Source organism: Jaculus jaculus, chromosome 17 (genome assembly GCF_020740685.1).
Source record: "Jaculus jaculus isolate mJacJac1 chromosome 17, mJacJac1.mat.Y.cur, whole genome shotgun sequence".
In the NCBI taxonomy this organism is placed as follows: domain Eukaryota; kingdom Metazoa; phylum Chordata; class Mammalia; order Rodentia; family Dipodidae; genus Jaculus; species Jaculus jaculus.
Window position 1 is genome coordinate 63,137,115 of NC_059118.1, and position 23,700 is coordinate 63,160,814.

The 23,700-nt window shown below is 52.4% G+C and overlaps 1 protein-coding gene across 6 annotated transcripts in view; it reads right to left on the minus strand.

Annotated features, from left to right (window-relative positions):
- Nucleotides 1-1,150: 1,150 nt before the first annotated feature.
- Rreb1 (ras responsive element binding protein 1) overlaps nt 1,151-23,700 on the minus strand; it is a 159,209-nt gene continuing 136,659 nt past the window's right edge. For 4 of the 6 annotated variants that reach the window (XM_045136425.1, XM_045136424.1, XM_004666155.2 and 1 more), the window contains 4 exons: nt 19,673-22,607; nt 11,036-11,197; nt 4,835-5,578; nt 1,151-3,861 (listed from right to left, as the gene is read on the minus strand). In XM_045136425.1, the coding sequence (XP_044992360.1) occupies nt 3,380-3,861; nt 4,835-5,578; nt 11,036-11,197; nt 19,673-22,607 (4,323 nt within the window). In that variant the 3' untranslated portion in view covers nt 1,151-3,379. The remainder of the gene's footprint in view (nt 3,862-4,834; nt 5,579-11,035; nt 11,198-19,672; nt 22,608-23,700) is intronic. The other 2 variants (XM_045136427.1, XM_045136428.1) reach the window with 2 other exon arrangements.

Genomic DNA, 23,700 nt, shown 5'->3' on the forward strand with positions numbered 1-23,700 from the left:
GGTTCACTTCAACCCCAGATCAAGTCACCAGGGCTATCCTTTGATCCCATGCCAACTTAGTCCCTTGCAACTGGGCTAGGGGAGGGAAGGCAGGACACTTGTTAAGAGTTGCCGTGGCAGACCAGACAGGCTTGACGGCTCAGCTGGGGTAGCGCCGCTGTCTCTGCAGCTGCCGGTCGGGAACCACGGCTGACCTCCCCGGCACTCTCTTAAGCCAGCCCCACACCCACACTACAGCTGGGTGTCTTTTTTTTTTTTTTTTTAAAGATGCTGTCCGGGCGTCCAGGTCCCCAGGACTCCTGTGACTGGGAAGCAGCTGCAGGAAGCTAAGACCTGCCCTAAGTGGGACTGTGGGTTTGGGGACAGAAAAAATAGCAAACCATAGGACGGTCATGTGACTGACTGCCAATGTGCTTTTTCTTTTCTTTTTTTTTTAAATATAACATTTATTGCTTAGATGGTTTGATACAGAACAGCTTTTTTTTCATTCTGAATTTGGAAGTTCTACACAACCGAGTACAAAGAGGAACAGAAAGTACCAAAACCAACTTGTGATTCTCTGTTCGTGTGGCATCAACCAGTTTTGTACATAACATGTAGCAGCAGTTTTTAAGTTCCCTTTAGAAAAATATGAAGTCTGCACATTTATTATCGTTTCCTGTTTAATGCATGGTCTGAAATCACTAGGATCAACGTCCTTCTTGAAGAAAGAGAGGAGAGAAGACAGACGCAGGTTGGGCCTGTCGGGAACGGGCACCGAGTGTCACGGAGCTTCCCCGGAGCTGCTGGGAAAGCGGCCGGGGCGGGGCGGGGGGAGGGGGTTCTATTTTGCTTTCGGCCAGGTGTTTCATGTAGTGATTGAATCTCAGCATCGTGTCCATTAATGAAAGAGAAAAAAAACAAAACAGAAAAAACTTGCACCTCAAAAAAAACTTTTCAGAAGATCCACATATATACATATACATATATATATGTGTGTGTGTGTGTGTGTGTATATATATATATATATATATGTATGTATGTATGTATATAAATATATATATTGTAAAAGCCCTGAGAGAAGGAGAAAAAGAATCAAACAAAATGTATAGAAACAAATTAGCTGGACATGCAGACTAAGCTATGATTCACCCAGCGTTTAAACAAATCACAAATTTCACAGTTTAATATTGGGGGAGGCGGGAAGAACGAACAGGTAATACATTTCTCAACCTCACTAATGAAAACGTGGCAAGACCTTATTGACTACAAGGTACAGATCAGGCTAAATAAAGCTTTAAGTCAATAGTGATTATTGCGAGCTGCAGCCCGGCTACGGCCGCTGCTACGTGGCTCGCGGCATAGAGTTCAGTCATGGCTTCTCCCCACAAGATCACGAGTTTAGTGTGGAGAGTTGCAAAGAAAAACAAAATACAAGAAACCCCAAATAATAACAATGAAAATAACAATAACATTTGTAATAATAATAAAAAAAAAACCTAAGGGATGCAAGAACTGGTTTTAACTTAGACCATGGGATCATTGGTTCTGATTTGCATTCATCTCTATAGTAAATAAAATCTCATTTTTAAATGGGTTCATACATCCTTAATACAGTTAAAAATCATATATACCTCAACCTTTTTCCTTTCATATGCAAATATCTCACCTTTCATTATCTCTAAAATATCTATCTTCCTTTGAAGTCAGGGTGGTTGGGTTGTAGCCACTGGAACCTGGTGAAGTGGAGAAAGGAGGGGTGTGTAGACCTAAGTCTAAACGGGAGGGACAGAGCCCCAAGCGAGGGAACTGGGCCGAGGAGTGCATGCTCCTGCCCTCCACCCCCGCAAGGCGAGAGGCTCTGGAGGGGTGCAACAAGCAAAGGGGCCCCGGGAAGAGTGTGGCTCAGGCATCCTCAGGGCTTCGGCTGAAGGACAGGGCGCTGACCATAGGTCAGCTACAGTAGGCTTGGTTCATTTTCACTGCTGCCAGCGATAGTGAGGGAGTCTACGGCCTGCGTGGGACGTCCAGGGGTCAAAGGAGCCCTGCCTTTTTGCACCACAGGCTCAGGCCAGCTGAAGAGCCAGCAAGAGCACATCTCTCCCCAAGCACCCACCCTGCATCACAGGAAGGTCAAGCGAGGACTCTCACCTGACCCTCGCCGGGGAGTCTTACTACCAGTAGTATTTCCTTGCTTCAGACAGTAGCTCGGCTGGAAAAGCTTGGACTGTGCTTAGCAGTTAGACTGAGAAAACCTCGTTCATCAGTCACGTGCCCGTCACGGCCCTGCTTCCTCGAAAGCCACCTCTGCGGTATCCCAGGCACAGCCTGGTGTCTCGTATGTCGGCTCCCTGCCACACACACATCCTTTCCTTCCCCTCTAAGCTGCTCCTTGGCCATGTTTGGAGGTCCGCCCTGGCCCCTGCCGGACTCTACAGTCATGGAAGAAAGGCTTGTCTGAGTACAGTAGAAGAGCTGTCACCGGAGCGTGCCGACAGAGGCTGCAGGCACATGGTATGCGGGGACCAGGGACAGCGCAGGTCCCCCAGGACAAATATTGCCCACTTGTTTCTGCTGAATGCAGAGCCCAGCAAACTGATGAACTAAAAATTATTAATAAAAATAATATAATAATATTAATAACAACATATGCCGACTAGGGAGGAGAAACCAAATATACGACACCCAGGCGTGTCTTCCATAGGTTAAGTTGCTGGGGAGGTAACTCTTCTCTGTGAATTAACAATGAATGTCTTGAAACTCGAACAGTAACCACTTCTAATGTGAAACATGTATGAGGTTGAAGCTAGTCTAGGTTCTTTCTTTTTGGCTTGAACCATATGGGAAACCTTCATCAACCACATCCTCTAATACCAAGGACTGGATCAGAGATTAAAAAACAAACAAACAAAAAAGAAGGTCTGGTTTAGAAATCAGCCTCACATCCATCTTTCCTCTGCTCATGTACATGAAATTCACAACATTTTCTTCCAGTTATTGGCTATGGGTATCCAAGGGCATGTTTTTTTTTCTTCTGTTTTCAGCTCACAGAACAAACAGTTCTATCACAGATTCACAAAAACAAGCTCACACACACCAATACAAAAGGTAATGTTAATGCTCAAATGAAGAGGTCCTCCCCAAAGAATTCATTAAAACATGTCGGGAGATGAGCACCCCCGCGTGACACGGGAGGAGGATCCGTAGTAGTTAAGGCACTGGAATCGGCCGTGCTGCGGCCTGTGCGCGGGCACTTGGTGAGGCTGTGGCACGAGCTGCATGCATGTCTCGCTCACGTCCTACCAGCTGCGGACACTGAGGAGACGTCATGCAGTCGGGATTCGGGATGCTCTGCTCGGCTGGCTTTGTCCATGTGCTGGTGGGGACCAGGCAGGCTGTGTCACTCCATGCCCAGGAGCTGCGAGGTGCTCTCGGCGGCCAGGATGGGGTGGGAAGACCTCTTGCTGCACAGCTCCAGGAGGTCTTGCACAAGGGTGGCTGGGCTCCCGGGGTCAGGTTCGGCCGGAGACGCCTGCCCCGCGGGCGCTCCCCGGCTGGGCTCGGGCGCCCGCCCCACGGCGCCCTTCTCCGCGGGGCAGCCGCAGTCCTTCCCCGCAGGGGCCAAGCTCTCCTTCCGGCTCCTGGTCATGGCCACGTGGTTGCTGGTGCTAGGCGCGGACTCAGCCTCGTTCTCCGAGACGGGGTTATTGCCGCTGTTGGTGGACTCGTCCTCGCTGTCCTCCTCGGCCCGCTCCTCCTTGTCACTGTCCTTCCCGTGATGCTTGCTGTGCCTGGTTTTCTGGTGGATCCTCTGGTGTCGAACTAGGCTGTGCTTCAAGGTGAAGGTTCGCTCGCAGGTTTGACACTTGTATGGCCTTTCTCCTGAGTGACGAGAAAACAAAAGAAAGTGACTACTGATAACCAGGCAACAATCCCCACGTCCCTGCTTTGTGCACGCAGCAGCCAGGCTGAAAGCACGGGGCCAGAGGACCCTGCTCAGAGCGTGCCCGCATTGTGTTTTTTACAACTTATTTTGTTTATTAGGTAAGGAAGGAGGAAGAGAGACAGAGAGAAAGAAAGGGGAGTGGGGCAGGCAGACAGAATGGGCAAACAGGGCCTCTAGCCACTGTAAACGAGCTCCAGACGCATGCACCACTCTGTGCATCTGGCTTTACAAGGGCACAGGGGAATCGAACCCAGGTCATTAGGTTTTGCAAGCAAGCGCCTTAACTGCTGAGCCATCTCTTCAGCCCCTGGAGAAAGCCCTCTAATTTGTCTTAAATGGCAAGAGGACAAGAAAGGCACTAGGGGTCCCATTCTCCCCTCCTCTCCATCCACATCTACAAAGAACCCTAAAATACAGAATTCCGTAAGTAGGTGTTCCGGGGCCACACATATACCCTACAATAAGGGTCTAGAAGCGAGATTGCGGGAGGAGCTCCCAGGCTCGGGGAGGGCCGTAGGGGCCTCCTCCATCAAGGCACGAGGTCAGTGCTCTTAAGTTGGCAAGGCCAGGCTCCTCCCGAACAGCTGTGAACGGCACCTGTCAGCGACTCAAGGGCACCCGCCTAGAGAGTGGCCACCCTAGCATGCACACCTAAGCCGGGAGCCCGGAGCTGTGTGCGAGGGCGCACGGCTGGGAGGCCTAGCTGGAGAGCCTGCGGCGGCGAAGGTGACGTCTGGTTTGGTTTCACGGTCATATCCAGGTCCTTCCCTCTGCCGCAAGAGCAGCCCCGGCTTCAGGGTCTGCAGCTGCAACCTGAGAAGCGAAAGTGGCCCTCTGCGAGCACAGCACGGCCGGGCGGGCGTCCCGGCGGCGGCGCGGTGGCCGGGGTGGCCGCACGGGCCTGCCTACCTGTGTGCGAGCGCATGTGCCGGGTGAGGTCCTGCAGGGACCAGAAGCGCTTGCTGCACACGCTGCACACTTTCTTCCTCTTGTCCGCCTTGCTGGCCGCGCTTCGGGGCGAGTCCGTCTTTGGCTTCCTGTCGTCCTCACTCCTCTCGGAGGCCCTCTTCTCGGGGCCCTCCCCGTCCGAGGGGCCCTCGGTCTCCTCGGCCTGCTTCTCCTCCGCCGCCTCCCCGGTGGTGGTCGTGGCCGGGGCGGGGGACCCGGCGGGCGGCTCCTCGGGCTCCTCGGGCTCAGGCTGGGGCGCCTCGGGCTCCTCCCTGGGCTCCCGGCAGCCGTGCGCCTTCCTGTGCCGGGTCAGGGTGCCCAGGAGCTTGAAGCCCTTCCCGCAGGTGTCGCACGTGTGCTTCTGGTCGTGCTGCGCCGCGCCTCGGCTGCCCGCCTCCGCCTCGGCCTCGGCCAGCTTGAAGTCCATCAGCTTGCTGGCGAAGTCGAGGTCCAGGCTCTGGTTGCTGGCCGCGTCCTCCTCGGGGGCCTCCGCCCGCTCGCCCTCCTCGGGGGCCGGGCTCTCCTCAGCCTGGGCGGAGCAGGCCTCCTCGGCTCCCGCTGCTGCCTCCTTCCCCGCGGGGTCCTCGGCCGCCGCTGCGGGGCTGGGCTCCGCGGCTCCCTCGGGCGGCGGCCGCTCGCGGTCCGGAGCGGTGAGGTCCAGTGCCTCCCCCGCGGTGGCCAAAGGCTCAGTGTCTGACTGGCTGTCTGTGTGAGGAAGCAGAGTGAAGAGGGCTTCAGATGGGATGCCACGGAGCGCGCCCTGTCCAGGGGCTCTGTCGAGACCTGGCCGGACCCACCCTGGCAGCCTGGACCCTAAGCCCAGTAAGGACCTCTCACCCCACGCATGGGCGCTGGCATTCTCAAGAGGACCACAGTCAGCCTGGTGCAGCAAGGGCGAAGCCAGCCTCCACCTGACCACAGGTAGCCAGGGGAGCTGAGACTGGCCGTGCCTCCAAACTCCTGCCCTCCGCGGTCCCATCCACCCACCCCCAGGAAGGTGTGAGGGACTCAGGTAGTGCAGACAGAGGGCTGCGAGGTAGAGAGGGTGCGTTCCAGAGACTCGCATAGCACCAGGGAGGTTGAAGAAGGCAAGTTGAAGGTTATTTTACCCGTGCAAAGAGCTTTTACAAACATGCAACATATACAGGAACACCCCAACCCCCCGATTCTCCAAAACATGGTCTCTGGTGGGTTTCACCAAAAACGATTCAAGCACGAATTCTGTGTATGTGGTACGCAAGTGCACCTCCAGGTAGAGGTCAGAGGCCAAAGGAGACACGTATACACCTGTCTGTCCACACCGAACGGCTGTAAGACTCCTGCAGGGGGAGGCCAGCACACAAGCCCGTTCCAGAGCACGAGGGGAGGGCAGGTGGGCTTAAGCCGACATGGGCGCGTGGGCAGGCGCACAGGGAATGCTGGGGGGCAAGTGTCCTGCAGACAGACTTCCTACCTCTTGTTCCTATTTGTCCACTCCCCATAGCAAAATTAGACATGGGAAGTTATCAGCTTCCACTGCCCTTAAGAGAGGGCACCTTGGGAACAATAATGTCACCAAAGCCAGATACTGTGGTGAACACCTGTAATCTCAGGCCTCTGCAGGCTAAGGCAGGAAGATCATGCATTTGAGGTCAAGCTGGACTAAACACTGACTTCATGACCAACCTGGGCTATGAGACTAAAAAAACTGAGCAAACGGCACCACGCAGTGCAGGTGTCAGAAGCACCCCCCTCCCCGCCAGGCTGAATCAGGACTTAAAGGCTATGACAGGGGAGCAGAGGCCAGCGGATCACAGCCATCCGCGATCAGCACAGATATGAAAGGGCCTCTCTCAGCCAGGGACACCTATCTATTCACAGCGCTTGAGCCAGCCAAGATTCATGCCCATACCCCGACTCTCCCTTGCTAGGGCCAGAAAAGCCAGTGTCACCACATGCCCACCGACCTTCCTCACTGTCACATGCCCATTACTTGCCACGAAGGCAGTCTCGGGGCTGGTGCCAGCCTCTCCTACAACTGTCTCACCAACACTCCTACCCTCTGCACTTCTGTTCTCTCCGGTAGAGGCCACTGCTGGGCATCTCGAGAGATTTCAGCAGGAGGCAAATAATTGGACTATGAAGGTCATTTCTAACAAGAAATAAGAATCCTAAGAGCTGTGACTCTAATGTCTAGGCCAAATTTTAAGGAAAATTACATGCACTTTTTTTTTGGAATTACTTCAACAGAACATTTATGCAGTGAATTTTGACTTAAACTGCATAACAGGAACAATGCTCAGATCACCTGTATGCTTTCTGGGCAATTTAAAAAACAAAAGTTTAACCAGCACTTGGGAGGCAGAGGTAGGAGGATCACTGTGAGTTTGAGGCCAGCCTGAGACTACATAGTGAATTCCACGTCATCCTGGGCTAGAGGGAGACCCTACCTTGAAAAAACAATAAATAAATAAGTAAAAATAAATAAATAAAGTTTAATGTCTAGTTAATTGTGCATTGTGCTATGTCCCATGCTATTTCTATTATTTTTTCTTCAGCATAAAAACATGTTGTATGTCTTTTTTGAGACAGGGTCTCACTATGTATCCAAGGCTGGCTTTGAACTTGTAATTCCCATCTTCCTGAGTAGCTGGGACCTGGCCCATGGATTATTTTAATTATACAGTACATAATTAAGACAGACCTACAAAAAAAAAAAAAAAGCCCAAAATAAATACTGAATCCAAACCCAAGTAGCACGCACTATAACCAAGTCACCTGCTCTCAGGCCCTTGGTGGGTGCAGGTAATGAACAGTGAGGGGCCGGGTACTACCTCCCTCCCTGAACAAAGCAGGCTTGGTTGCACTCCAGACTTCCACTAGGGGGCGTGTTTTAGCAGGGAAGCCTTCAAGTTCCAAGCAGCTCTAATTGATTTCAAGTGATTCCCGAGAACAGATGTAAACTCTTCACTGTCCTGAATATTTAACTGTAAGACCGGACCCGGTTTTGACCCCTCCTCAATCCTTACACTGTCCACATGTTGGTAGCTGTTATTATTACTATTATGTTTTTCCTTAAAGAAGCAAGGCTACTTAAAGCATATGCTGCTAGCTCTGCGTTCTCACCAGGGCACCAGACAGCCTCGCTCTGCCAGCAGGACAGCAGCAGCTCAGGGCAAGGGCCTCCGGCTCTGCAGAACTGAGCTGCCACTCGGCTGATGTGCCTGGCACAACTGACTGACATAACCAGATGGACAGGGTCACTTCTGTCAACATGATGTTCTGATGTGAAGTGTTCAGAGTTCAAGTTCACAGAGCACTTTAAGGCCTCAGTCCTTAGGGACACATAGGACTTCCAACACAATGGCTCCTCCATGCACCATGATAAGAACTGAAATTGAATATTTAATGAAGTTCTTAAGGGAGAACTATCCCCTAGGATAGCATTTTTAACATGGTGGTGGGGGAAAATCTGGAATGTATGTTCACGAAAGACCTTGTGTGGTGGAAAAAGTCACTGGGAGCAAGCATGTTTAGGGACTTTAAGAAAGTCCCACGAACTTCCCTGTCATTTCCTGCTTTTAAAAATGTCTGTTCTGGGCTGGAGAGATGGCTTAGCGGTTAAGCGCTCACCTGTGAAGCCTAAGGACCCCGGTACAAGGCTTGATTCCCCAGGACCCACATTAGCCAGATGCACAAGGGGGCACACACGTCTGGAGTTTGTTTGCTGTGGCTGGAAGCCCTGGTGCACCCATTCTCTCTGTCGCTCTCAAATAAATAAATAAATAAAAAATTTTTAAAAAATGTCTGTTCCCAGGCCGGAGAGATGGCTCTGCAGTTAAGACACTTGCCTGTAAAAGTTAATGACCTGAGTTCGATTCTACAGTACCCACATAAAGCCAGATGCACAAAGTGGGGCATGCATCTGGAATCTGTTTGCTAGAGCCCCTGATGCACCCATTTTCTCTCTGCTTGAAAATAAATAAATATAATAGGTTGATATTGTATATCTGTGATTACAATGATTGTAATGGGGAGGTAATATGATTGAGAATGGAATTTCAAAGGGGAAAGTGTGGGGGTGGGGAGGGAGGGAATTACCATGGGATATATTTTATAATCATGGAAAATGTTAATAAAAAGTTAAAAAAAGAAAAAAAGAAAATAAAAATAAAAATAAAAAAAGTCTGTGTCCACATGGGGAACACAACTAGTTGTTAGACCATTTGCCTGATGTTCACAAGCCGTGGGTTTGATTCCCACCACTGACTAACCTGGGTGTAATCCCAGCACTCTGGGTGTGGAGACAGAAAGATCAGAAGTTCACTGTCATCCCTGACTACATGGCAAGTGGGGCCAGCCTGGCTCTTATGAGAACATGTCTCAAACAAAGAAATAGAATTTCAGAGTCTGTTCGTCCAAAACCCTAGTTCCTGGGATGGAGCACCAGAGAACCTTTAACCCAGCCTCATCGTGCTGACTTCTTGAAATCCCTCAACTCCTACCTCCTCCCTGCAGTCCTTTCCGTCCGACACGTGTCCTCTTTCACCATGGACTGTGTCCACCATTAAACCCAGCACACAGCTTCCTTTTGCTGGGTTCACATTACAACTTTCATTGACTTCTTTTTGCAGAGGCTTTGCCTCATATATATAACTTCCGGGGCAGGGCTTTGGAGAAACAGAACCTGTAATTGTAAACCTAAAAAAATAAATACACCCACAGGCGAACACCTGGTGCCAAGCGAAGCCCAGGCTGTGAGTTCTGACTGAGCTGCGTGTCTGAGGATGAGCCTCCTCCGGCAACGCTGACCACACCGGGGGCCTGTGGGAGGGCTGGCAGCCTGTTCCCCCAGCACCCTCTCTCACCAGCGCCTGTCCTGCTTGGGAAGGGGCATGGGAAGAAGCACATGGCCGGGGGCAGCGCTCCGCTCGGACGGTGCTGGGGCCGCGGGCCACACAGTCACAGGATGGCCTGCGCTGCCAGCAGGGTCGGAGGCTTCCTGCAGCTTGAGAAGCACGGGGCCTCGGCAGGGGTCTTCACTCCGGGATCACGGAGAACTGTGTGGACTGGAAACCAAGGCTTAGGGGGCTGACCTCACGCAAGAACCTAAGCGCATGTTCCAGCTGAAGGCTCAACCTGCCGCACTGGGGCGGGGCGCAGGTGGCCGCCCACTCCCTGAAATCCTGCTGCCCCCACGTGCCCTTGTTACTGGCAGGGATGAGGGAACCAGGGACTGGGATTAATAATTGTCCCTCTGTTCACAGGGACTCCCAGGGTGAGGGCGCCTCCCACGCTACTGCCACCCACTCAAGTCTGAGGAAGAGAAGTCACAGGACACAAGCACCCTAGAAAAACACAGGCAGTAATCTCCTTGGCTTAGTTTCAAAACGACAGGTAAAATGCCCAGCTGTCAAGAACCACACAGCTGACTCCATACCCTTGTCACTCCTGGCCTTGTTTAAGTGACCTGAAGCAGCCTATTTTTTGGGGGGGGTAATGGGTGATGCACCCCAGCAGTCAGAGACGGCAGGCCGCATCACATGAGGCCGTGAGTGAATAGAGAAGCTGAGTGGGGGGACAGGAGGGGCGCAGCAGTGTTAATTACTCTGCAGGGAGGAAGCACGCAGCACAGAGTAAAACCTGGATTCAGGTCAAGCAGAGTTGTGATTAAAGAAAGGACATGCAGAGTGCTTTATCAAACAAGGACATGTCTTCTACTGGGAAGAGAGTTACGGAAGAGAAAAGCACCCTGTCTTCCCTGCCCTGATCCTCCCCACCAGGGGATCTGGTCCTCCGTCCCAGAGTCCCTGCAGAAACTGAGGTTCCCCAAACCTTTAAAGTTCCTAGTACTTTCAGGCGTTCACACCAAGAGATGAGACTGCACACGTCCCATGCACCCCGGCTCCCAGCAGGGACAGTGGCATTTTCCATTAGGAGGGTGACAGACCTTCTCTAGCAGCTCTACAAACCCCCTAGGCACTGCCACTATCTCCCCAACTCTGCAGGCTTAGGCTAAGTCAGTCCTGCAGTTCGGCAGACTGCCAGCCCGGTGCGGGCCTGGCCCACCCCAAGCTCACGGTGCTGCGCCCCACAGTGAGGCCCAGAGGGCAGAGCGGCTCTGGCTCTGACTCCGGAGCAAGCTCCTCCTCTCTCTGGTTCTCCATCACCTGGAGGCACTACCTGTGCTATCATGGGATCCAACATCACCCTCTTTTGGGGGGATAAGCCCGTTTCTTCTCACGGAGCAGGTGGTAACTCCATGTTTGCGCAACTGGTGGCGTTCACAGTTAGATTTGGTAGAAAAGAAGGCATCGCATTTTTGACAGGGGAAGGGTTTCTGACCTGAAGCAGGAAAAAAAATATATGTGTTTATCTGGCTTTCTACTGCAATTAAAAAGTAAAGTTGCTTCTGATATATATATTCTACTGGGATTACTGGCATGTTTGTCCCCCTCCTCCACCCTTTCCTTTTAAGAAAACACATTTTTAAAAAAATAGTTGAGAAACACCAATAACTAGAATAACAATTTTTCTTCAACCTGCATGGAATGGAATGAGTTTTTAACTTCAAAATGCTAAAACAAAGTAAACAATGCAACCAAGATATGTGTGTTCACAAGAAAACAATGGTTTTACAATTTAAAATGTCAATAAGAACAACAAACGGGCATTTTTAAGGCAGAGCAAGACAAGTTCTATATTCAACCACAGAAAAAACACAAATTTCCAGCCCGGCAAGATGGTAAGAATCAAACAGAACAAGGAAGCAGGCTCGGGCCCTCTGCAGGAGGGATACTGACCCCGGATTCTCTTTAGGACTCACAGAGGCCAGAGAACTCGCCCAGTGTGGCAGGTCTCCCGTCCGCATGCGAGGTGACCTCCAGCACACTTGGCTTCTGAGGTCCCCTCACTAGCGGGGGCATCCTATCACTTAATCTGTGTCCAGGCCACTGCTGTTTCCACTGGGAAGGAGTGGCAGGGATGCTCGGCCCATGTGTTCCCAGGGTCTCTTTCCCTTCTCTGCATCCCGGCTGGGCAGTGACTAAATAACCAACACACAACAGAGTCTTGTGTGTCACTCCACAGGCGCATAGGGAGTGCTGGGCCAGCGTGCCCGGCCCAAATCCCATACCAGCTCCACAGTGTGGCGATCTGATGTGAGGAGGCCCCTCTTTACTTCCCAGGACAGGTTTGGCCTAACTGTCCTTTCCATCACTTGGATTCCTTTCACACGGTAAACACCTTGTTTCAAAATGTACTGGAAGGGCTGGGCGTGATGGCGCACACCTTTAATCCCAGCAGTCAGGAGGCAGAGGAAGGAGGATCGCCATGAGTTCGCGGCCACCCTGAGACCACCAAAAAAAGCGGGGAGGCTAGAGAGATGGCTTAGCAGTTAAATGCTTGCCTGTGAAGCCTAAGGACCCCCATTCGAGGCTCGATTCCCCTCAGGACAAATGTAAGCCAGGTGCACATGGTGGCTCATGTGTGTGGAGTTCTTTGCAGTGGCTGGAGGCCCGCGCCCATTTACTCTTTCTCTGTCTTTCTGTCACTCTCAAATAAATAAATAAAAATAAACAAAAAAATTTACTAAAAAAAAAAAATATCTGCTAGGAGCTCCCCTGTGGCTTGTGCAGGGTTTGTGTGGATGGGCGGCAGGGAGGAGGGTGAGAGCAAGGGAGAGAGAGAGATGAGAAAGGAGGAGAGGAGGCAAAGCAGGAGAAAGAGGAAGAGGAGAGAGAAGGGGGAGAGAAGGAAAAGAAGAAAAGGAGTCAGAAGAAGAGGGAGGAGGAAAGAGGAGAGGAGGCAGGGGAAGGAGAAGTAAGAGAAAAAGAGGAAGAGGAGGGAAAGGGCAGGGAGAAGGACAGCCTCCCAGGTTCACCGTATCACTAACTTCTTCCTTATTCCTCAACAGCCAGAGTCTAAGACCCAGTTTTTAAATATCTTTATAGCTGGGCGTGGTGGCGCACGCCTTTAATCCCAGCTCTCAGGAAGCAGGTAGTATGATCGCTGTTGAGTTTGAGGCCACCCTGAGACAACACAGTGATTCTAGGTCAGCCTGGAACAGAGTGAAATCCTACCTTGAAAAACCAAAAAAAAAAAAAAAAAAACTATATATATATATATCTATATATATATAAAACATATACATACATATAAATGTGCATGCGTGTGCACACACACACATACATTTACAAGCAGAGAGAGAGATAGAGAGAAGAGACAGACAGAATGGGCACATCAGGGCCTCCAGCAAACAAACTCCAGATGCATGCGCCACCTTGTGCATCTGGCTGTACATGGGTACTAGGGAATCGAACCTGGGTCATTAGGTTTTGTAGGCAAGTGGCTTAACCGCTGAGCCATCCCTCCAGCCCCACAGGCCCCTGTTTTTGATGGACTAACAAACTCAACTTCACAACTGCTACCAAGTTCTGCTTGCTGTTTTGGAGCCTTAGGCCCGTGTGCCGAACACCAGCAGCAAGGGTTGGCAAGAGGAGTAAGCTGGCAGAGCTCTCTGGAAACAAATCAGGGCCTTCTCTTCAAATTAATACTGTAACAGTGGACCAAGGCAGGGTTAGTGCAGTGCCCGGAGCCAGGCGTGGCTGGAGGCCTCAGAGCTGGCTCCCGGGGATGGGCCAGAGGAATTCCGGCTTCCCAGGTGAAGGAAGGTCCGGCGCTGCCTGGCACCTCTGTGTTGCATGACTGCAAAGGGGCACCACGCACAGGGTAGGAAGGTGGCCCAGAATCGTCACTGTAACAATGCAGCCAGGTTTGTGCACCAACAGTAATCAGAGGGGACATTTCTTCCCTCCTGAGTTAAAGGAAGCTTCTTAGACAATGCTTCTAAATCTTCTTTGGAGATCCCGAAGAAGGCAGATGAGCTGGGGATGTAGCTCAGGGTACAAACTTGTGCCTAGCACACACGAAACACTGAGTTTGAACCACAAAATTGTATAAGCCAAAATCAGTAGTTTCTACTCTATTGGGTTAAGAAAGGTATACAAAAGGTACGAAGCAAAAAGCAATGCAACTGTTCACAACAATCTAAGTACCCAAAATTACAAGCCTTGGTGGAGCCAGGTCAGAGTCCTATCATGTACACATTTAGGGAAGCCCTTATAAGGGGCCTAGCACAACACTGGAGAACCCAGCAACTGCTTCATAGAGACCCTGACACAACAAGAGTTTGCAGGCCAGGCATAGGAAACATCCACATTAACAAGAGCCCGAGAAAAACTGTGGCGTGTGGAGGCACACGCCTTAATCCCGGCACTTGGGAGGCAGAGGTAAGAGGATCGCCGTGAGTTCGAGGCCAGCCTGGGCTAGAGTGAGACCCTACCTAGAAAAACAAACAACAAGACATGCCTCTGAGTGACTAGCTGTAGTTTAATGCTTGATGTCACCTTTCAGGTGGTTTCTTGTTTTTCACTAAGAACTGAACATACCATTTTACAATCGCAGATGAGAATGAAATGGTCCCTTACCAATCATTGTTAAAAAGCAACAGGGGGCTGGAGAGAAGGCTTAGCAGTTTAGACGCTTGCCTGAAAAGCAGAAGGACCCAGGTTCAATTCTCCAGGTCCCACATAAGCCAGATGCACATGGTGGCACATATATCTAGAGTTTGTTTGCAGTGGCTAGAGGCCCTGGCATGCCCATTGTCACTCTCTCTGTCTCTAACAAATAAATAAAAATACATCTTTTAAAAAAAGCAACAGGGTAGCTTCTCTGAGTCTGACCAAACAGGGAAGAAGAGAATCAGGTTCATGTGAAGGAACTGGGCTCCATTCTTAGTGTGTGCGCACACACACACCCCAAGACAGAGAAGGGGGAACAAGTCAGAGGCTACAATGCAGTGATTTTTGACCTCAAAAACTTGTTCAGTGGCAAAAGCTTAGCTTGCAAAGGTTCTCTGCCCAGATCCCACATACCGCCAGATGCACAAAGTGGCACATGCTCTGGAGTTTGTTTGCAGCAATGTGCACAGGCTTTCTCTCTCTCAAATACATACATAAATAAAATATTTAGCAAAAAGAAAATGATGAGGGCTGGAGAGATGGCTTAGCGGTTAAGTGCTTGCCTGTGAAGCCTAAGGACACCGGTTCAAAGCTCGATTCCCCAGGACCCATGTTAGCCAAGTGCACAAGGGGGCGCACGCGTCTGGAGTCCATTTGCAGTGACTGGAAGCCCTGGCACGCCCATTCATTCTCTCTTTCTCTCTCCCTTTGTCTGTCTGTCACTCTCAAATAAATTAAATAAATAAATAAATAAATAAAAGAAAATGATGAGTCTGTACTTCTATCCCATAATTTATTCTCTAATTTTCACATACTTTGGTTTGGAGTGCCAGGCCAATGTCTCATGATAAAGGTGCATATCAATGCTGAATTAAGGGACAGCTGAAGGGTGCCTCAGCACCGCAGCATAGGGAGGACCCCATAGTACAACTGCAACTCCTCAGTAAGCTCGCACCTGCACCCCACGGCCTTTGGTTTTGGCCTTGCAGGGATGCTCAAAACTATGTACGCTGCCAGGTGTGGTGGCGCACGCCTTTAACACCAGCACTAGGGATGCAGAGATAGGAAGACTGCTGTAAGTTTGAGGCCAATTTGAGACTACATAGTGGACTCCAGGTCAGCCTGGGTTAGAGTGAGACCCCACTCTGAAAAACCAAACCAGCCAAACAAACAAAACCCCCCCCCCCCCCCGAGCCAGCCAGCGCCCATTCACACAGAGCGGTCAAGAAAGGACGACGGACTTCAGATAAGCAGTGTTATCTGGAAGGCACTGGGACAAGAGCAAGAGCAGGATGAGCAGCGGAGCAAGTCTGCTGAGGACACAGGGGCATTGTTTAGGACTTAATACAGAGCTGGCAATGTTCCTGGTCATTTCTCACAGAAAACCAGGGTCCAAAGTGGCCGGTGAGCCTGATGGAGACTCTTGAGTCTTGAGGTTGCTTTGCTTCATGCAGTAAGGGCACATCTCAGGCGGCCGCCGCCCGCAGCGTTCTCACAGCCGCGATGTCTTTCCTCCAGTGTACTTTGGTATCTGGCAGAGGCATGTACGGGGCTGGGCTGAGAGTAGCCACAGCTGCCACTGAAGACAGCGAGAGGTGGCCAAAGGAGAGAGCTGCCCGAGGCCCTGTGGGGAGGGGACCCCAGGGCAGGAAGGCCAGTGCTCGGACCCAGCAGCAATGGGGGGGGGGCGAGGGTGGAGAAGGGGAGCAGTGAGCCATGCAATCCCGGAGCACGGAGAGGAAGGGACCTCGGATCCTGCGCCAGCCTGACCTGTCACTGCGGAACGAGGAACCAGAGCAAAGGGAAGGAGGAAGAGAAGAGGACAGAACCCAAAAGCAACGGGCTGTGTTTTCTGACACTGTCCACTTGTGGCCTAAAGCTTCAGGGCGAGTCGCTGGAGAGGTGGGGGGGCAGGAACAATGCCCTGTTGTCTCCTGAGGGGCAACGGTCAGGAACAGGAAGACGAGAAGCAGGAAGTGTCATCATCAACAGGAAGCTACTGCAGAAAGCGCAGGTGGAGGCGGGGAGGGAAGCAGGTATGGGGACCACACCAGGGAACACGAAACAGCTTCCTGGAACCTGAGCCTGGCCTGTGCTGGACATTTAACGTCTGGTGATCTCCTGCGGGACGTGGGTGAACGGGAGGAGTGCGCACGAGGCGCAGGAGAGACCAAGGGTAACTTCACGCGTCTGCCGAGGGGGCAGGAGGCCATCTTTTGGGGTAAATGCAGCTTGTTTAACTATACTTGAAAGTGGATTCTGCTCAGTGCTGTTGACTGGAGTTCAGCTAGATCTTCCTCATTTACCACCTTTGTTTACAGGGCGGCTGAAAAGTTGAAGTTTAGTGTTTATAATCTTGAGTGTGTGCAGGCCTTAAGTCTTTTATCTAAGAGGACACTATCTCACAGAAACTACAGGGCTAGCAGAGCTCCCAGCAGGAAAATCGCAGGCTAGCCCCCTCCCGGCTTCAACATCGATGGATGGAAAATGTTCCCACGCGGCACCAGACGGAAGCTGGGTGCGCAGACCGACCACTCACTGAGACGTTCTGAGGCTGTCCCTGGAGGCTCAGCAGTGGAACACAGAACACAGCAGAGCTCAATGGACCCCCTGAAACGAATGATGAGCACCCTGACCGCAGCTGTCTTCCCCCTTGTGTCAAAGCACCTCCCCGTCTTCTCAACCTGGACATACAGGAACACAGGGAGCCACAGAAAGGCCCGTTACAGAACCAGCTGGCCACGTGCACTTGACTGTGGGCAGCTGCAGGAGGCTGGGCTTGGGCGTGGGCTTCTGGTTGCACCGTCATTACTCACAGAACACTGGTGAGCTGCTGAGCCTTCCTGTGACCTATTTCTTCATGGCAACACTGCTCTCAGGACTGTCATGAAGACCAGCTCTGGAATTTTCTGTTTTTATTTTTAACTACTACCAGTATGATTGGGTATCAGGGGCTGTCAAGGTTACCAGTAACTACACAGGAAGAAGTGGCAGTGTGTTTACATTACATCTACCCTTCTTCATCTCGAACAGGCTTTACACATTTGCTCCTAGGGTGAGAGGCTCCCAATCTTTAAAGCAACAGTGACATTCCGGCAATCAAAAGCAATGCATCCTGAGGCCTGGACACTCAAGGGGCCCTGTCTCTGGGATCTCCAGGTTCCAGCACAACCCCTGAAGAAAGTTTTGGCAGCTTCCAGAGAGATAGTCAGTTTGTTAGAATAGACACATCTGGGGAAAACTGTAGAGCATTAGCTAAGTACAGAACTCTCCCGTGAGGGATGATGAGGGGAGGCCAGGAGACAGCAACGGAAAGGGGGGGGGGAGGCAGGCCACCAGATACACGCACTTTCGTGACCCACTGCAACCTGACTTTGTCAGGTTTATGTTACTTCGATGGAAGGAAGACAGCCTGAAAAGGAAGCACGTACTGTAGAAATCTAGAAATTCGGGTTCCCCGGAGTCTCCCCTGGATTTGAGGCTGCACACTAGGGCTAGAGACTGTAGCTAGGTGCCAGGCTCTGGTGATTCCACCCCCCGCGCACTGCTAGCTTCTGCCTTCCCACCCCCACCCTGCACACGCCCCAGTTTCTAGGGACACCGTATGCACTCCCTCTGCCACTCCACCTCACCCAGCAAAGCCAGCATTCCGTGAGCACCTTAGCGTTTCCTGAGTCATCAGCCCCGCCTACTGCATTTCTGCCAGGGCACTGTGGCTTACACCTAGTTCCTACCAACGCCGCCTTACAATACTACATTGGGCTAATATATTGTATAAACCAAAACAAAACTGAACTTCACACCAACGATAAATAATGGTTTAGCCCATCCTAAGTACTTTATGGAAAAAGTATTTTATTTTGGGCAACAATCTGGGACTATACAAATAGTAAGTACTTTTGGTATTTGGTCCCATCTATTCATATTTGAGTTGTAAACTTCAAAAGTTAAGATGTTTACTTAATGCATGGTTAGTTCAATAATAAAATCCTATGAAAATATTCAGAAAATCATAGTTAAAACGAGAGCTATATGGGCTTTTGGATATCAGAAGTACTTGATATAAAATTATTTTAAGATGTACTCTACTTTTAAAGCTCAATTTAGGCCAGGTGTTGTGGCACACATCTTTAAAATCCCAGCACTTGGGAGGTAGAGGTAGGAGGATCACTGTGAGTTCGAGGCCACCCTGAGACTACATAGCGAATTCCTGGTCAGCCTGGGCTAGAGTGAGACCCTACCTCGAAAAACAAAACAAACAAACAAAAAGCTCAATTTACTTTAACATTAGAAAAGTACCTTTGTGATATCATTGTGGCAATATGAATTTGTTATTTAGGATATCAGAATATGCCTGGACTGCTTCTTGGAACAGCTGACAACAGCAGTCTAAATAGAACTGAACAAAACTCCGCTGGGCTGGGGAGACGGCTTGGCAGCTGAGGCTCTTGCTCTGCGAGCGGGAGCAGAGCGGGAGAGAGCTCGGGTTGGGATCCTGGGAACCCACACGAGGCCTGGCAAACCCCGAGGCGAACAATGAGGCCTGATGTAGAGGAAGAGGAGGTGCAAGGAGACACACCGGAGGCTTTCTCCTGCCCTCCGCAGGCTCGTCATGCACGTACCTGCCTGCACTTACATGAATACGTGTGAACACTTCACACACACCCCCCACCACCAACCACCATTGACTGTCAAAATAAATGAGAGACCAAAAATTCAAACAAGCAAAATTAAAATAATCAGGGAAGATGGAACCATGTCAGTGAAAGAAAAAGAAAACGGCCAAATCACACTTTTCAGTGTTACCCTTTTTAGATGTAGGGCAAGCAAAAGAACTCCATAGAATGTTCACCGTTTTACAAAGCTGCACTGAGGATGCCAGGATGAAAACTTTCATGTCAAAATAGCACTACTGCGCCCCAGTACCTCAGTACTGGGCTCACGTCTCGGGAGCCAACCCCATGCTTAGCCTAGATCTCAAAACCTTGGGTGGTGGGAAGAGAAGTGAGGGAGCTTATGGACCCATGATGTTTCCACTCGAAAATACCCCGTGTTGGACACTGTCTCACCAGTACCCTCAGTGGCTCAGGTTGTGGGTACAGATCATATGGCTACTAAGGGCATCGGGCCAGCCCCTGTGGCTTCTGCGATGGGGCGGGAAAGCTAGGAAAGAGTGAAGTCTGGGCAAAGGACTCATCGTTTGGGCCCATCCCTAGCCATAACTTTACTCTTCCCTGGCCCAGCCTCCGTGCCAGGGAAGTCGGACTCGCTGCCTGCTGGGCCCCGAGGGCTTTCTTACCAGTGTGTGTAAGCATGTGTCTCTGGAGGGAGCTGGCCCAAGGGAAGACCCGAGGACAGTGGGGGCAGTTGATCTTTTGCAGGCAGTTGGCATAGGAGTTCCGCTTTGCCCTCAGCAGCCTGTCTTCCGGGGGAGTACTCCGCTCCTCGTCACTGGGCCCATGGTGCTCTGCGGGAGCTCCGGCCACCTCCCCCTGAGCATCACTTTCTGCTGTCTGCAGAAATGGACTGAACTTGTTGGTGTCCGTGGTGGCCAGCATCTTCTCGATGCTGGCAAACTCTCCACTGGAGTCCAGATCCACCCCGCTGTTATTGGTGAGGGGCCGGTTCCTTGCCCCCCTTTTCCGGCCCCTCTTCTTGGAGGAGCCCACTGGCCCCTGTTCCGTGGGCAAGGCTTCCTCTGGGCTGCTGGCTGCAGGGGGTGGGTCACTGGCTTCGTTAGGGCCCGGGCTCTCAGCGGTAGTGGTGGTGGCTTTGGGGATGGGGTCCCCTAAGCTATCTGCGGCCGTGCTGCTACTGCTGGTGCTTGGTGGCCCTGGGTCAGCCCCCTTGGATTTCAACAGAGTTGGGGCTGACGATACGGATGAGATGATCTGGGCAATGGAGGCCAGGGGAGGCAGCTCCTCTGTCATAGGGGGCTTTGGCAAGAGCAAGGGGGGTTTGGGCCGCAGCGGCCGAAGCAAGGCTGGGCTGCTCAGGAGAGCTGAGTTGCTGATGAGGGCCGAGCTGCCCAGGAGGGGAGGGCTGCTGATGAGAGCTGAGGAGTAGATGGGGACAGCCAGCTGAACAGAGCCCTGGAGGGGCTGAGTGTGGGGCTCCAGGCTGGCAGCCATGGTGGCGGCTGCCACAGTGCTTGTGGAGTTTTCCAGCATCCCTCTGGACTCCAAAGTCACTGGCAGGGCAGAGCAGGGTGGTGGGCAGGGAGAGAGCTGCTCCGCACTCGAGGCTTCCCGCTCCGGGACCTTGTTTTCACTGAGAACAACAGGGTCCTTGTCTCCTTTCCTTAAGTTCTTGGGGATAGACAGGTCTATGGGCTCCATGGAGCAGTCGTAGGAGGAGTTCAGGGAAGAAGGGCTCAGGAAAGAGGACACATTTTCCTGCTTCACTTGGACCAGCGCCAGGCCCTTTTGTGAAAAATCAAGAGGCTCGTTGAAATCCATTGCAAAGCTGCTGGCCGGCTCCAACTTGACAGAGATGTGTGAAGGCAAGGGCTGGGCGGGGCCTGTGTGAAGAAAGCCATTTTGGGGCTCCAGAAACGTGGCGAGGGGCTTGCAGTCTCCAAAAGCGACGCAGCCGCCCTCCTCCCCCCTCCCGGGGGCGCCGGCGGGTGTCTCGGCGGGGCCCAGGGCGCTGTCGGCCGCGAGCACGTAGCTCTCGATGTCCTGCTCCGGCACGTGCAGGTGCTGCTTGAGGATGTGGTGCACGCAGTTGCGCTTGGCGGCGAAGGCCGCGCTGCACTCCTTGCACTCGAAGGGCTTGCGTGCCTTGTGGCAGCCGCCCGGGCCGCGGCTGCAGTGCGAGCGCATGTGGACGCGCAGCGCGCGGCAGTGCTTCAGGTCCTCGCCGCACAGGCGGCACACGGTTTCCGGCGAGCAGAAGGCGTCCACGAGCTCCGCGGCGCTGCTGCTCACGTACTCGATGTTCTTCTCGATGTCCTTGCGGGTGGCTTTGAGGTGCTTCTTGCGCAGGTGCCGCTCGCAGTTGGCTTTGACCGTGAACGGGTAGTGGCAGATCTTGCAGATGTAGGGCCGCTCCCCGCTGTGCGTGCGCAGGTGGCGGATGAGCGCGGCCTTGTCCGCGGCGATGTAGTCACAGATGTTGCACTGGTAGGGAGAGATGCCCAGGTGGGAGCGCACGTGGGCGCGCAGGACTCCCGAGAAGGCGAACACCTGGTTGCAGAAGCGGCAGGGGTAGAGCACCTTGCGCATGGCGGGGGCCTTCTTGCCGCCAGGGCCCGTCATGATGGCCTTGAGGTCCCCTTCGGTGATCTCCTGCTTGACCTTGGCCTCCATGCTCAGGGGCAGCAGGGCCTCGATGATGCTGTCCTGCTCCAGCTGCGTCTTCATCTCGGGCTGCCCGGGGAGCTCGGCCCCCGGCGGCTGCAGGAAGAGCTGGGTGGCGGCGTGCGCCTGGGCCCCCGACTTGGCCTGCAGCGCGTGGGCACCGGCGGCGGCCTCCGCGGGCCCCTTGAGCACCTTCATCGGGGGTGGCGGGAGGCCGGGGCTCATGCAGCCCGGCGAGGCCTGCTGGGCGTTGATGAGAGGCGGGGGTGTGGAGGTGGCTACCACCGTCCGGGGTGTGACCAGGGGCTTTGGTTTCAGAGGGGGCATATGCTTGAAGATGGCTTGCAGGGGCGTGGCGGGAGCCTTGGAGAGAGGCGGAAGACTGATCTGCGGGGGCGCCGAGGCGGCCATCTTCAGAATCTGCTGGATGTCGGCCAGCTCGATGGCCGACTCGCCCGAGATGGGCTTGACCACAATACTGCTGTCGGGCTGGATGATGAAACCCTTCTGGAAGGGCTGTAAGGACACGTGCTTCAGGGTGGCTTCCTTGGCAGCTGGGATGACCGCGAGAGAGCCGCCGAGGGAAGCGGCTTCGAAAGGAGACAGACTCAGCACTTCGGTGCAGCCGGGGTCCTGAGGTAGCTGCCGCTTGAGGGGCTGGAGCCGGGCGGCCGGGCCGTCGTCTGCCGGGGGCGGCTCGGCAGGCGCGTCTTTGGTGGGCTGCAGGCCCAGCAAGGCCAGGAAGACCTTCTGGTCCAGGGCGTCGCCAGCCAGGCTCTTGGCTTGCGGCTTCTCGCGGCCCTGGTCCAGGGCGGCGTGCGTCTGCCTGTGCAGGGCGAGCGCGGGAAGCATGGGGAATGCCTTGTCGCAGGTGTCACACACGAAGCGGTGCTGCTCGCTGGTGCACCGTCGCAGGTTTGTTTCACACCAGGCCTGCGGGGAGAGCGCCATGCAGAAAGGAAACAAAGGCGAGTGTTTAGAAGTAATCCCAGGAGGAAATGCGTTTTTGTGTACACGCCCCACTATGCAGTCTTTCCCTGTTAAATATAAGGAGCTGACCTTCTGAATGAGAAGCTAGGAATGGATTAGGAACCCAGGGAAGTTAGTTTCATCAAGGACGTCCTCACCAGGGAAACACTGATATGCAGTGACTTAACACCGTGATGAAGGAAGAAATACTTCTTTTTCAAATAGGTTCCTTGAGATGGATGCATTCCTCTAATACCAGCATTCGAGAGGCTTATTTTAGGTTTGAGGCCAGCCTGAGTTACATAGCTGGTGCCAGGCTAACCAGGGCTACATAACAAGACCCTGTCTCAAAAGACAAAAACAAGGGGCTGGAGAGATGGCTTAGCAGTTAAGGTGCTTGCCTGCAAAGCCAAAGGACCCAGGTTTGACTCTCCAGGACCCACGTAAGCCAGATGCACAAGGGGGTGCACACATCTGGAGTTTGTATGCAGTGGCTGGAGGCCCTAGCATGCCCATTCTCTCTCAATCTCTCTCTCTCTCTCTCTCTCAGATAAATAAAAATAGAAATAATTAAAAAAAAAAAAGACATAAACAAGCCAGGCATGGTGGTACATGCCTTTAATCCCAGCACTTGGGAGGAAGAGATAGGAGGATTGCTGTAAGTTCAAGGCTAGCTTGGAACTACAGAGTGAGTTCCAGGTCAGCCTGGGCTAGAGGACTAGAGACTCTACCTGGAAAAAACTAAAACAACACAACAACAACAATAACAAAACAATCTAACAACAAAATAAGACTATAAAAATTAAGAACCAATAAAATAAAATAAAGATGGGGGTGGTGCCTGCCTTACAAAACTAATGGCTAGAACTGGCTACCTGAGTGAGACTGGATAGCTCAGTCGGCAAAGCATCAGAATTGGCTATCTGTAGCTGTGGGAGAAGGGACACTTTCTGGGAGGGGCAGGAAGGATGCTACACATGTGGGTGTGTACATACATGTAACAGACCACTGCACATGAAGCTTTTGTACTTGAAGAACTCTGAATATTTCCTATCTC